Source organism: Hemitrygon akajei, chromosome 5, assembly GCF_048418815.1.
Source record: "Hemitrygon akajei chromosome 5, sHemAka1.3, whole genome shotgun sequence".
Lineage (NCBI taxonomy): Eukaryota > Metazoa > Chordata > Chondrichthyes > Myliobatiformes > Dasyatidae > Hemitrygon > Hemitrygon akajei.
The window spans coordinates 19,212,047-19,225,897 of NC_133128.1; the positions used below are offsets into that span (position 1 = coordinate 19,212,047).

The following is a 13,851-nucleotide window of genomic DNA, read 5'->3' on the forward strand; positions in this document are numbered from 1 at the left end:
TGTAACCTGAGCAAATCAGCAACTACATAATGCACATAAATATCACATTGACAAAAATTATGTCTTTGATCAATCTTAAATGAGATTAAATGAAAGAGGAATATCTATCAACAATTCAGGAATATTTACATAGAACATAGAAATCTGCAACACATTACAGGCCCTTCAGCCCACAATGTTGTACTGATCATGTAACCTACTCTAGAAACTGCCTAGAGTTTCCCTACCACATAGCCCTCTGTTTTTCTAAGCTCACATTCCTTATATATTTTGAATACCACCATATAATTTTTTTGTGGGGCTTCAAGATAACATACTACCCCAAATCACTAATTCTTACCACGTGTTACTTGATTGAACAATTTTTGATAGAGTTCTACATGGTTATATTTGATGCTTCCAACTTTAAAGCTAAAATTGTATAGTATGAAATTAATTAAAATAAGCTTAATATACATAAGACCATAAGACATAGAAGTAGAATTAGACCATTCAGTGCACTGATCTTCTCTGTCATTCAATCAGGTCTGATTTATTATCCGTCTCAACCCTATTCTCCCCGTAATCTTTAACACCCCTACTTATCAAGAACCTATCAACCTCTGGTTTAAATGTACTCAATTACTTGGCTTCTGCAGCTGTTTGTGGCAGTGAAGTCCACAAGAAACTTCTCCTTATTTCTGTGATCTATGTAAGCTTTCTTATCTACTTTGTAAAAGTTGCTTTTGGTTGAAATTTCCTTACCTGGCTCTTTAGCGGTCCAGCAGACAATTCAATGAATCAAAAGTTCACTTTAAGCTGATTTCATGACAGGCTCATATAAAGGAAGCCAAGCATCAGTTCTTCCAAGGTGAAATAATTGTTGCAGTTTAATAATGGTTATGTGCCTGCAGTGAGGAGATGTGTGTAATGCTTTCTTATCCTCATGTCTGCATATATCCTGGGAAAGTGCAATAAAATAACTATCAGGCTTTCCAGCATCTTTATAAACACAATTGATTCTGTGGATGCTGGATATCCAGAGTAACGTGCACAAAATGCAGGAGGAACTCTGCAGGTGTGACAGCATCTTTGGAGAAGAATGAAGAACCGATGCTTTGGGCCTAGACCCTTCATCAGGAGTGGAAAGGAAGGTGGAGGAAGCCAGTATAAAATGGTGCTGGGGAGGGAAGGTGAGGGGGAAGGTAGGTGGTGGAGGGAGGGGGTGATGAAGAGAGGAGCTGAGAGGTTAGGCGGTATTTTTACATTCCACCTGTTTTTACCTCCTGTGCTCACTCTCTCTGGTTCAGATCCATGCCTAGTCCTCCTAGTTTGCTTCCCTTTCCTATACCCAGTCCCACCCCTACCCCCACAATCAGCCATCCTCCTCCCCTCCTGACACACTTTGCCCACTGGATCCCCTACCCCATTTGGTTCAGTTTTATATTTTTTATGCATAGGTGTAGAAATTTGAAACTGGAATACAAATGCACATATCTACGGACAACATAAGGTCCTCAGATGTTCTTGGTTAATATGTCAAACGTAGTTGGAGATTTACTGGAATAAGCCTGTATATTTGACATTCTTGATCACGCTATTAAATGGAACATCAAGTAACATTAAATCTCAAATTTAACCGTGTAACTAGGCTGATAACTAACTGATTCTCCAACAGAATCAAATCAGTCTTTCTGCCAAGAAGTATATAAAATGCAATCCTCATAAATAATAAACATTTTACTGCTCTGTGAACATAAAAAATAATTGTATTACTTTTCCTATTATGCAATTACCTTCAAATGATTGAGCTTGATTTATGGTCGTTTATGTCACTGCTTTATAAAAGCTAAGGCTATCTTTTAATCTTTGGATTTCTACTTAATTTGCCAAGCTGTTCAAATGTTGCTTTCAATACCCAGAACAGCTCAATATAACACCTCGTACTCCCCCTGCGTAGTGCACGACCCAATGGTATGAACATTGAATTTTCATATTTCAGGTAACCCTAACCTCCTGTGCTCTCCCTCTTTTGTTCCAATTCACCCCTAGTCCTCCCATTTTGGTTTCCCCTTCCTTTAAATCCCTTCACCCAGCAACCCACGATCCATTCTTATCCTCCTCCCTTCCAGGTTCCATCTTCCTATTATCCACACTCTTCTCCCACTGGATTCCATCTTCCTTTGGTTCCATCTGCCCATCTCAGCCTTAGATGGTGTGCATTATCACCTTCCTTCCACAACTTGTGGCATTTACGTCCCTGCTCAACACCCTCAAGCCTCCTGCCCCCCCAACCCCATAAGACTCCATCTGCCCCCCGTTTTTCCCTGTCTTCTTCCACCTGCTTCTCTCTTAACTGCACCCCTCCCCTTTTTATTCCCCCCCCCCCCACTCCCCTACATGGCTCCTTTGGTCTTCCTATTCAGTCCCCCAAGCACCTTCCAGACCTTGGCTTGCACCTCCTCCTCTCTTCCCACTCTGTTTTCAGTCCTGATGCACAGTTTTGACCTCTCGTCTCCACAGTTGCTGCCTGGCGCACTGAGCTCCTTCAGCAGGTTTTTTTTTGCTCCAGATTCCAGCGCCCGCAGTCTCTAATGTCGCTAGCTCAGGTTAATTATTGGATTGGTTTATGTGATTTCAGTCACATACTTCCCAAATGCCTGAAATAACATATGGAACTGTTGTTGTTTTAATATTAAATAAGCTATGGGTACTATGCTATTTTAAAATAAATTATATCAATTACTTAACAGGAATTTTGAATACATTATTTTGTCAGCACTTTAAGTGGACGGTGAAAATTATTGAATTTTAGCTAAATAAACTTGGATAATTAGAAACACCTGTTGTCAATTTGGACTCACTCAATGGCTGTTGTGCACTCTCCTCATGCTGCCTAACACTGTCTTCTTACCTTCTTTTTCTCTTAGGTGTATTGCCTACCGGCAGACACTGTGAAGCGGCCACCTACGGCACACTTCCAAGCTGTGCGACATCAAGACCAAATAGTAAATATAAGGAGAAACCTTACGCTAACCCTGTGAAGCAAACCAAAATAGAAGCACTGCAGACCACACCACATGTTGTTAAGGAAGAGTGTAAAGTACTGTTCAGGCACAATTCTCAGGAGAAATTATGTAATGTCGTCAAGTGTTTTTCACCCTCCTTAAACAATTCGTTGTTAGCTAAGTCAGACTGTGATGCAGCCAAGCCAAAGGTCCGGATAGGCCAACAACTCATACCAAGCCAAACAGCATATGAACAAGCCACAAGGATTTGTGTGAAAGAGGTCCCATATGAACATTTCAACCACCAGAAACCAAACATGGTCAACGTGAGTAATACAAGAGAGAACACAAAACTGGATGAAGGAAGGCTACATGAACAGCAAGATTCACTGGGTGTGGCAACATCGGGTCAACCCCAGCTTGAACCCTTAAGTTATGGGCAATTCTTTGCTAAGCACACCTTCCAAAGGTCACCTTGTGCACTTACAGGGTACATCATGGAAAACCGAGGATATGCTGCTGAAGAGAAGAATTCTCCTGGTTACAGAAACCCAAGCCCGGCTTTGAACTCTTCACCAGAAATGCACCAAGAACCTGTCCTACCACATTACATCGGAACATCCGTCATAATAACCAATGGGAGGTGACAAGGAATCTGTGTGCGTGTGTGTAGAAGGTCGATTTGTTACAAAATAACTAAATAAGAACTTCTATTACATCTCCAGGTACAACAGGGAGTCTAGGTTTGCAGTTGTACTGGCCTATTCCGAAGCTCAAACCTTATTTTGTTGCTTCAATGCTAATGTGTTTCTCCCTCCCTCTGAGGTTTGAAGCCTAAATTAATGCATTGTAAGAAGACAAACATGCAGAACGTTATCACTTGTGCAATATTCCAAATGTGGACACATGGAACAGTTCACAGAGTTTGCATTCTTTCTTGCGTTATTGAAGATAAGCTTTCCCCAACTAATAGATATTATCTTATTGACATATATAAAAAACACTAACAATGGCAAGCAGAAGATGTCTGCACCATAAGGTTTTATTTCAGATTCTGAAGGGAATAATACTATGTATTAAAATGATTGTAACTATCAGAACAAGACCCTTTATTGCTCTGCGTTTACGCATTGTAATTGCTTCATTCACCGTGCAACTGAGAACGTTTCAAGAACTTTTGCAGACCTTAGTGAGAACCATGAAGTTGTTGCCAAGATAATTTTTATTTGAACAATGAATGAAATACAGTGATAATTGGACCCATATCTGATAAGCACATATAAAATATTGTGTTAAATGATCAGTACATAATTACAGATTACTTCCTTACTAACCTCTTCCTTACACAAGGTTCAAAGTAAATTTATTATCAAAGTTTCGTATGCCATACACAACCTTGAGATTCATTTCCTCGCAGACACCCACAGGAAAACAAACATAACAGAATCCACAAAAAACACACACACTTAACGACGCCCGACCAAAATCCAATTGGAAAAAAAGGACAAATCGTGCAAATAATTAAAAAAAACACACACAATACTGAAAACATGTACTGCAAAGTCTCCAGAAGTCAGTCAACAGGCTGCAGAGTTAGTTCAGTGCTGAAACGAGTGAAGCTGGTCCAAGAGTCTGAAGGCTCTAAGGCAACAACTATTCCTGAACCTTGTGGCCAGAACAGTCTACCACCAATATTTCCAAATGACCAAAGCTGAGAAAAAGATTAGCAGGTTTCTGTGTCTTTAAAATGCAAATTCAACGTAAAATTTATTATCAGAGTACATATGTGTCACCACATGCAACATTGAGATTATTTTCCTGTGGGCATACTCATCAAATCTATAGAATAGTAACTGTAAACAGGATCAATGAAAGAGCAAGAACATAGAAGACAACAAACTGTGCAAATGCAAATATAAGTAAATAGCAAAAAGTAACAAGAACAAGATATAACAAGATAAAAGAGTCCTTACCAAAGTGAGATCATAGGTTGTGGGAATATCTCATTAGATGAGTGCAGTTATCTTCTTTTGTTCAGAGGCCTGATGGTTGAGGTTAGTAACTGTTTTGACCCTGGCAGGTGCACTAGTCACCCATTCTTACTCAAAGGCCAATGGTAAAGGTTTATTCACCCCACATACAGAACAATAAAAAGCACTGAAAATTTCTTAATAAATTGCACCAACTCAATGGCAGCAAAAGGAAGCATGTTCTAGCAAAAATATCTGATGGTCTCTTAAACATATACCAAATTCTTACTTATTAGAGCAATTAACTTTAAATAAAAGCTTTCATTTCAGAAGACCCCAAGCGCTTCAACATTAATGAAGTACTATTGTGATGTGTCGCCACTATGACATCAAGTGCAGTCACGATGGTAACGTGGCAGACATGATGCTCAACAGGTACATCACAAGATCCAACATCCCAAGAGCTTCAACGCCAATGAAAAAGAAACACGGATGGTAGTTTGCCTCCTCAGTGCCAGGGTCTGTAATGTCTCTGAACGCGTCCACAATATCATTGAAGGGGAGGGTGAGCAGCCAGAAGTATATCACAGTGGTTGTGCCACATTATATTGAGGATAGGAATAAAATGAGGTGGCAGATAAATGTGTGGTTGAAGAGTTGGCACGGGGGGGGGGGGCTGGAATTCAGATTTCTGGATAATTGGGACCTCTTCTGGGGCAGGTGTGACCTGTACAAAAGGGATGGGTCGCACTTGAATCCGAGGGGGACCAATATTCTTGCAGGCAGGTTCACTAGAGCAATTGGAAGTGGTTTAAGCTAATATAGCAGGGGGATGAGAACGAGTATGACAGAGCTGAGGATGAGCCAACAGGTTTACAAGTTGATGATGGGTGTAACATGAATGAAAGGAAGGACAAACCAATGACTGGATACAAGTGCAGACAGAGCAAAGAGTTAAATTGTACCACAGAGGCAAAATTCAAAAGGGCAAAGAACGCTGAAGGTGCTGTACTTAAATGCGTGTAACATTAGGAATAAGGTGGAAGAACTTGTGGCACAATTACAGATTGTTCAGTATGACACTATGGACATCACTGAGTCATGGCTGAAAGGAGGTCATAGTTGGGAGCTTAACATCAAAGGATATACTTTGAATTGAAAGGACAGGCAGGAAGACACAGGCAGTGCTGTGGCTCAGTTGGTAAGAGATGGAATTACATCTTTAGAAAGAGGTGACATAGGGTCAGACAATGTTGAATCTTTGTGGATGGAGTTAAGACACTGCAAGGGTAAAAAAAAAATCATTATGGGAATCATATATAGCCCTCCAAATAGTAGCCAAGATGTGAGGTTGAAATTGCAAAGCGAGCTGGAAAAGGCATATAATAAGGGTAAAGTCACAATTGTAATAGGCGACTTCAATATGTAAGGAGATTGGGAAAATCAGGTTGGTGTCAGATGCCAAGACAAGGAATTTGTTGAATGACTATGAGATGGCTTTTTAGAGGAGCTTGTTCTTGAGCCTACTCGGGGAAAGGCTCTCTTAGATTGGGTGTTGTGTAATAACCCAGATTTTAGTAGGGAGCTTAATGTAAAGAAACCCTTAGGAGGCAGTGATCATAATATGATTGAATTCACACTGCACTTTCAGAGGGAGAAGCATAAGTCACAAGTATCACTATTGCAATGGAATAAAGGGAATTACAGAGGCATGAGAGAGGAGCTTGCCCAGGTGGATTGGAGGAGGATACTGGCGGGGATGACGGCAGAGCAGAGGCGGCTGAAGTTTCTGGGAATAGTTTGCAAGGCACAGAATAGGTATGTCCCACAGAAGAAGTTGTTCTCAAATGGTGGGCAACCATGGCTGACAAGTGAAGTTAAGAACTGCATAAAAACCCAAGGAAAAGGCATATAAGGTAGCAGAGAGGAGTGGGAAGTTGGATGATTGGAAAGCTTTTAAAATCCAACAAGAGGCAACTAAAAAAGCTATAGTTGCCTTTAAGGGAAAAGATGAAATTTGAGGACAAACTAGCCAATAATTTAAAGCAGAATATACAAAATGCTGGAGGAACTCAGCAGGCCAGGCAGCATCTATGGAGAAAAGTACAGTCAATACTTTGGGCCGAAACAAAGAGCTGGGAAGTTGATAGGTGAAAGAGACAGAAGGCCATGGAAGAAAGAAAAAAGTGGGGAGGAGCACCAAGGGAGGCGATGGGCAGGCAAGGAGATAAGATGAGAGAGGGAAAAGGAGATGGGAAATGGTGAAGGGGGTGGAGTGGGTAGAGGCATTACTGAAAGTTTGAGAAATCGGTGTTCATGCCATCAGGTTGGAGGCTACCCAAATGAAATATAAGGTGTTGTTCCTCCCAATCTAAGTTGACTCACAGGTGGAGTGTCGCCTCACCTGGAAGGTCTGTTTGGAGGCCTGAATGGTAGTGAGGGAGAAGGTGTAGTACTTGTTCTGCTTGCAAGGATAAGTGCCAGGAGGGAGATCAGTGGGGCGGGATGAATGGACAAGGGAGTCGGATAGGGAGTGATCCCTGCAGAAAGCAGAAGGTGGTGGGGAGGGATCCTGTTGGAGATGGCAGAAGTTTCGGAGAATTTTGTGCTAGACACGGAGGCTGCTGGGTGGTAGGTGAGGACAAGAGGAACCCTATCCCTGGCAGTGCGGCAGGAGGATGGGGTAAGAGCAGATGTGCATGAAATAGAAGAGATGCAGTTGAGGGCAGTTTTGATGATGGAGGAAGGGAAGCCTCTTTGTTCTTTTTCAAAGAAAGAAGCTTCCCTTCAGTTATATAAATAGTAAAAGGGAGGTGAGAGTTGATATAGGACCACTGTAAAATGATGCTGATGAGGTAGTAATGGGAGATAAAAGAGTAACTTAACGGTTACTTTGCATGGAATTGATGGCTTTGTGGCTAACTTTACGGATGATTCAAAGATAGGTGGAGAGGTAGGTAGTGCTGAGGAATCAATGTGATTGCAACAGGACTTAGACAAATTGGAAGAATGGGCAAAGCAGTGGCAGATGGAATAGTGTTGGGAAATGTATGACAGTGCATTTTGCCCAGACTATTGTCCAAATGGGGAGAAGATTCAAACATCAGAGGTCCAGAAGGTCTTAGGAGTCCTTGTGCAAGACTCACAAAAGGTTAATTTACAGGTTGAGTTTGTGGTAAAGAAGGCAAATGCATTGTTGGCATTTATTTCAAGGGGAATAGAATATAAAAAAACAAGGAGATAATATTGAGGCTTTTTAAGACACTAGTTAGGCCACACTTGGAGTATTGTCAACAGTTTTGGGCCCGATACCTCAGAAAGGAAGTGTTACCATTGGAGAGAGTCCTGAGAAGGTTCACGAGGATTATTCTGGGAATGAAGGGGTTAACATATGAGGAACATTTGGCAGCTTTGGGCCTGTACTCACTGGAATTTAGAAGATTATGTGGGGATCTCATTGAAACCTACCAAATATTGAAAGGACTAGATAGGGTAGGTGTGGAGAGGATGTTTCTTATGGAAAATATATCCAGAACTAGAGGGCACAGCCTCAAAATTGAGAGGTGACCTTTTACAACAGAGGTAAGGAGGACTCTTCTAGCCAGAGAGTAGTGAATCTGTGCAATGCTCTGCCACGGAGTGCAGTGAGGGCCAAGTCCGTGGTTATATTTAAGGCAGCAGTTGATAGTTTCCTGATTGGTCAGGGCAACACAGGATATGGTGAAAAGGCAGGTACATGGGGCTGAATGGGATTCGGGAATCAGCCATGGTGGAATAGCAGAGCAGACTCGATGGGCTGAATGGCCTTATTCTCATCCTATGATTTTATGGTCTTATGGTCTATAAAGTACTATTGTAATGTGTCACAAATAGAAAATCTGCAGATGCTGGAAAAGTACAATTGACGAAAGGTCTTGGTGCAAAACATTGACTCTACTTTTTTCCATGGAAGCTGCCTGGCCTTCTGAGTTGCTCCAGCATCCTGTGTGTGTTTATTGTAATGTGTCATCACTATTAAATTGGTGCAAACATGATTCCACAAAAAGCTATCTCAAATTGATTAAATAGCCTATTTTGATCAAGGGATAAAGGTATAAATATTTACCAGGCCAATGAACATAGCTTTCCCAATCTTCAAAATATTGCCTTTGAATCTCCTAAGTGCACTTAAGAGATCAGGTGGAATTTCAGTTTAGCAGCGACTCTGATGATGTAGTACACTCTCAGTACTGTCCTGGTGTGTTAGCTTAGATTCTTGTGAAGGCTCTGGAGAGATACTTGAACCCATTTCCTTTGACGCAGAGGCGAGAATAATGCCCACAGAGTCACAGCTGACACTTAATTAAATGCAGTTCTCAACACTCAGCTGAACTAATGTCAACGAAGACAAGCTGTTGAACTCAGGAATTCAGCTAATGATTTCATGACATTTTTAAAACAATGTACAAGTATTAAAGGAGACAAAAGAAAGACTGCAGGTGCTGGAAATCTCGAGCAATATACACAAAATGCTGAAGGAACTCAGCAGGTCAGGCAGCATCTGTAAAGGGAAATAGACATCTGATGTTTCAGATCGAGACCGTTCATTACACCTGGCTTAATACAGGCATATATGTTCTTTATTGTGAGAAGGAAAAAGCAACAGAGTTATATAAAGGTGTTAATTCTTCAGAACTAGGTTATTAATTTCCACTCATTATACACTCAGTGGGCAATTTATTAGATACCTCCTGGACCTAATAAAGTTACTTGAATTACTGTCGCCTTCCTGTCAATCTGGCCATTCTCTGACCTCCCTTATTAAGAAAGCTTTTCCACTGGATGATTTAGTTTTTCACACCATTCTCTGTAAACTCTAGAGAGGCTGTTGTGCATGAAAATCCCAGGAGATCAGCAGTTTCTAAGATGCTCAATCCACCCCGTCTGGTATCAACAATCATTGCACGGTTAAAGTAATTTAGTTCACATTTCTTCCCTATTCTGATGTTTGGTCTGATTAACAATGAACCTCTTGACCATGTCTGCATGCTTTTATGCAGCCAGGTGCTGTCACATGATTGGCTGATTAGATAGCTGCATTAATGAGCTGGTGTACCTAATAAAGTGGCCACGATGTGTCCATCTGGATTTGGACTGGATTTTGCCTTCTCCAGCACGTTCAACTGTTCACTTTTTCTTTGAGTGGTGACCCTGCAGCCCAATCACTCACAGAAAAGTTTACCCTCTTCAGGGTGGTCATGATTCACAAAGAAAGAAAGAAAGCAACTGTGTGTCTCTTTAATTAATCCGACCGAAGAACTGTTAAAGAACAGTGAAGGATAAATAAGGAAGAATTATTTTGAATTGTCAATCTCAAATCAAGTGCAGAGAACAAAAAAGAAAGAAAGCTTGGGTTAAGGCATATCAAGAGAATTAAAAATGAACCAGAAATGTGTTTAGTTCTGATCACCTCATTACAGGAAGGATGTGGAAGCTTTCGAGAAGGTGCAGAAGAGATTTAGCAGGATATTGCCTGGACTAGAGAGCATCTCTTATGAGGAAAGATTGAGCAAGCTAGGGCGTTTCTGTTTGGAGTGAAGGAGAATGAGAGGTGGCTTGATAGAGGTGTGCAAGATGATAAGAGGCATAGATAGAATCTATACCCTGGGCAGAAATGGCTAAAACGAGGGGGCTTAATTTTAAGGTGATTGGAGAAAACTATAATGGGGAGGGGGTGGTGGGTGACAGAGGCTGTTTTTTACACAGAGAGAGGTGGGTGCATGCCAGGTGTGGTGGTAGAAACAGATAAAATAGGAGCATTTAAGAAACAGTTAGGCACATGGATAATAGAAGAAAATGGAGGGCTATGTAGGAAGGAAGGGTTAAATTGATCTTAGAGTGGATTAAAAGGTCAACACGACATCATGGGATGAAAGACCTGTACAGTGCTGTAATACTCTGTGTTCTGTGTTTAGGTAGTACAAGCACCTGAGTAACTGGAACTGGAACTCAACACCACGAACATCAGTCTATGTCCCCACTGCCGAGTCATTGCTCATCAGCATGTAACCATCTGCCCTCAGTTTCTACATGCTTGCTAATGGCAGAGAGCTTTACCTCACCTCCACCTCTCATGACCCCTCCAAGTTATCAGCGTTATTAGGTGTTGGCTTGTCCAACACCTAATAAAGTCATAGAATCATAGAAAAGTACAGCACAGAAACAGGCCCTTTGGCCCATCTAGTCTGTGCTTAACTATTTAAACTGCTTCTATCAATCTGCATCAGGACCATAGCCCTCCTTACCCTACCATCCATGTACCTATCCAAACTTTTCTTAAACAATGAAATTGAGCTCACAGGTGCCATTTGTACTGGCAGCTCATTCCACACTCTTGTGGCCCTCTGACTGAAGAGATTTCCCCTCATGTTTTCTTTAAACTGTTCACCTTTCACCCTTAACACATGACCTGTAGTTGTAGTTCTACCCAATCTCAGTGGAAAAGCCTGCTTGCACTTACCCCATCAAAACCACTATTAATTTTGCATACCTCTATCGATCTCCTCTCAGTCTTCTATGTTCCAAGGGATAAAGTTCTAACCTATTCAGTATTTCCATATAACTCAGGTCCTCCAGACCCTACAACATCCTTGTAAATTTTCTCTGTACTCTTTCAACCTTATTTAGCTCTTTCCTGTAGATAGGTGAAAGATGTTGAATGAACAGTGATTTTCTCCAACTAAATATCAGAAAGACCGAAGCCACCATTTCTATTCATTAGGCATCAACTCATCACTTTCCATGGCAATTCACTGAGACTGAATCAAACTGTTTGCAGCATTACTGAGCTTTAGGCCGTGTAATGCGCTATTATTAAATTCCACCTCCAGAATGCTGGCCAGCTCCACCTCTCCGTCAGCTGCTGAATGAAAACTTCAGGAGCTAGATACCCATGACTATTTCAATACTGTTTTGACTAGCCTCTGTTCTAGCTGAGGTCAGCCCAGGCTGTGCAGTTCACACCCTAACATAACCTAATATCACTCATCCATCACCTACATGCTTGCTTGAGCATGTTAATCAAAATCTCAGTGCTAAAATCCATCCATGACTTCACCTCTGCCTCATTCTGTAATCTCTTCCAGTCTAATAATCTGTCATCTCTGCTTCATTCTGTAATTTCCTCCAGTCTAGTAGCTCTTTGAAATGTCTATTGCTTATTATTCTGATCCTTAAATGGAGTCAACCACCCTGATAAAGGGTTGAGATCTGAGCTTTGGAATTTCCTCCAATATCTCAATATCTCGCCACCTCTTCCACCAGGATGTACCTTGAAATGTACTTCTTTACCCAAGCTGCTGGTCATAAAGCCTAAAATCCCATTGTATGTTTCACTGAGAATTGGGATTCAAAAATGCACCAGTCAAGATTCTCGGTATATTTTTCTTATATAAAAGGTGGAGGTTGTTATTATTGTTATGATGGAAGTCCTAGAGGGAATAAAACCATAAGACCATAAGACACAGGAGCAGAATTAGGCCACTTGGCTCATTGAGTCTGCTGTACCATTCGATTATGGCTGATTTATTATCCCATTCTCCTGCTTGGAAATACTTTGCAGGTCAACAGCATCAGTAGAAAAAGAGACAGACTAGCATCTTCAGGTTAAAGAATCATAATCAGAACCATAAAAACGAGGAAAACTAGTGTACTTTAAGCTGTAAGGAAGGGTTGCATAAAACAGCGGACCTATCGAATATTGAAAGGCCTAGATAGAGTTGACATGGAGAGGATGTTTTCTAGGACCAAAGGGCACAGCATCAGAATAGAAGGATGTCCCTTTAGGACAGAAACGAGAAGGAATTCCATTAGCCAGAGGGTGGTGAATCCATAGAATTCATTGTCATATATGGCTGTAGAGTAGAGGTTGACGGGTTCTTGATTAGCAAGGGCATCAAAGGTTATGGGGAGAAGGCAGTAGAATTGGATTGAGAGGGATAATAAATCTGCCATGATGAAATGGTGGAGCAGACTCGATGGACTGAATGGCCTAATTCGATACAGTATTCATTGAGATCTCCCCTCAACCATTCTTCTAAACTCCAGAGCCATCAAATGCTTTTCATACATTAACACTTTCATTTGCAGAATCATTCTACCATATTTTGCCCAGTCACTCAGTACTCATCGCATTGTATTCTCTTTGTATTCTCCTCACAATCCCACCCAATTTATTATCATCAGGAAATTTGGAAATATTTTGAAAGCTGATCTCCACCAGTTAGCATCTGCCACACTCAGAAGGATCTGCTAATTTCTTCTCTCTCATTCTTGACTGCCAATCAATTTTCAATCCACCCCAATCCATTATCCCACTGTTGCGTGCCTTGTCTTTGACTGCCAAACAATTTTTAATCCATGCCAATACATTACCCCACTGTTATGTGTTTTAATTTTGGACAATAACTTATCATAAGGAATTTTGACATTTCCTTAAATCCACTGGCACCTTTGACAACATAGCCCTGACTGAATACTAAGTCTGATTACTTCAATAGACTCTTAGACCAGAATATGATTCAAATTTAGTTTGTGGTCTATACCAAATATATTGATTTCCTTTCAAGTCCATTAACAGAAAAAGTCTTAGTACAGTTAACATGCAATCTGCTTTTACAACTAAAAAAAAGCATTGTTAAAAATCTCCCAAGGTAATAGTATTATTTGGCGATCATCCAGGAGTATTTCAGAAAGAGCAGATTGGATGGATTAAATTCAATTTTCTTTTTAAAAAAAACAACTGGTAAAAACTGTTTCATACATTGGGTGAACTGAGCTCACAGCAAGATACTAGAACACAGATTAACAAACATAGCAACTGTTGTCAGTAAGTAGATGAGGATAAATAAATATTT

At 40.9% G+C, this 13,851-nt stretch overlaps 1 protein-coding gene across 2 annotated transcripts in view; it reads left to right on the forward strand.

The window, feature by feature from the left end:
- Positions 1 to 4,287, forward strand: part of LOC140727517 (single-minded homolog 2-like) — a 91,159-nt gene extending 86,872 nt beyond the window's left edge. For both annotated transcript variants that reach the window (XM_073044919.1, XM_073044920.1), the window contains exon 11: positions 2,910 to 4,287. In XM_073044919.1, coding sequence (XP_072901020.1) covers positions 2,910 to 3,634 — 725 coding nt within the window. In that variant the 3' untranslated portion in view covers positions 3,635 to 4,287. The remainder of the gene's footprint in view (positions 1 to 2,909) is intronic.
- The last annotated feature ends 9,564 nt before the right edge of the window (positions 4,288 to 13,851 follow it).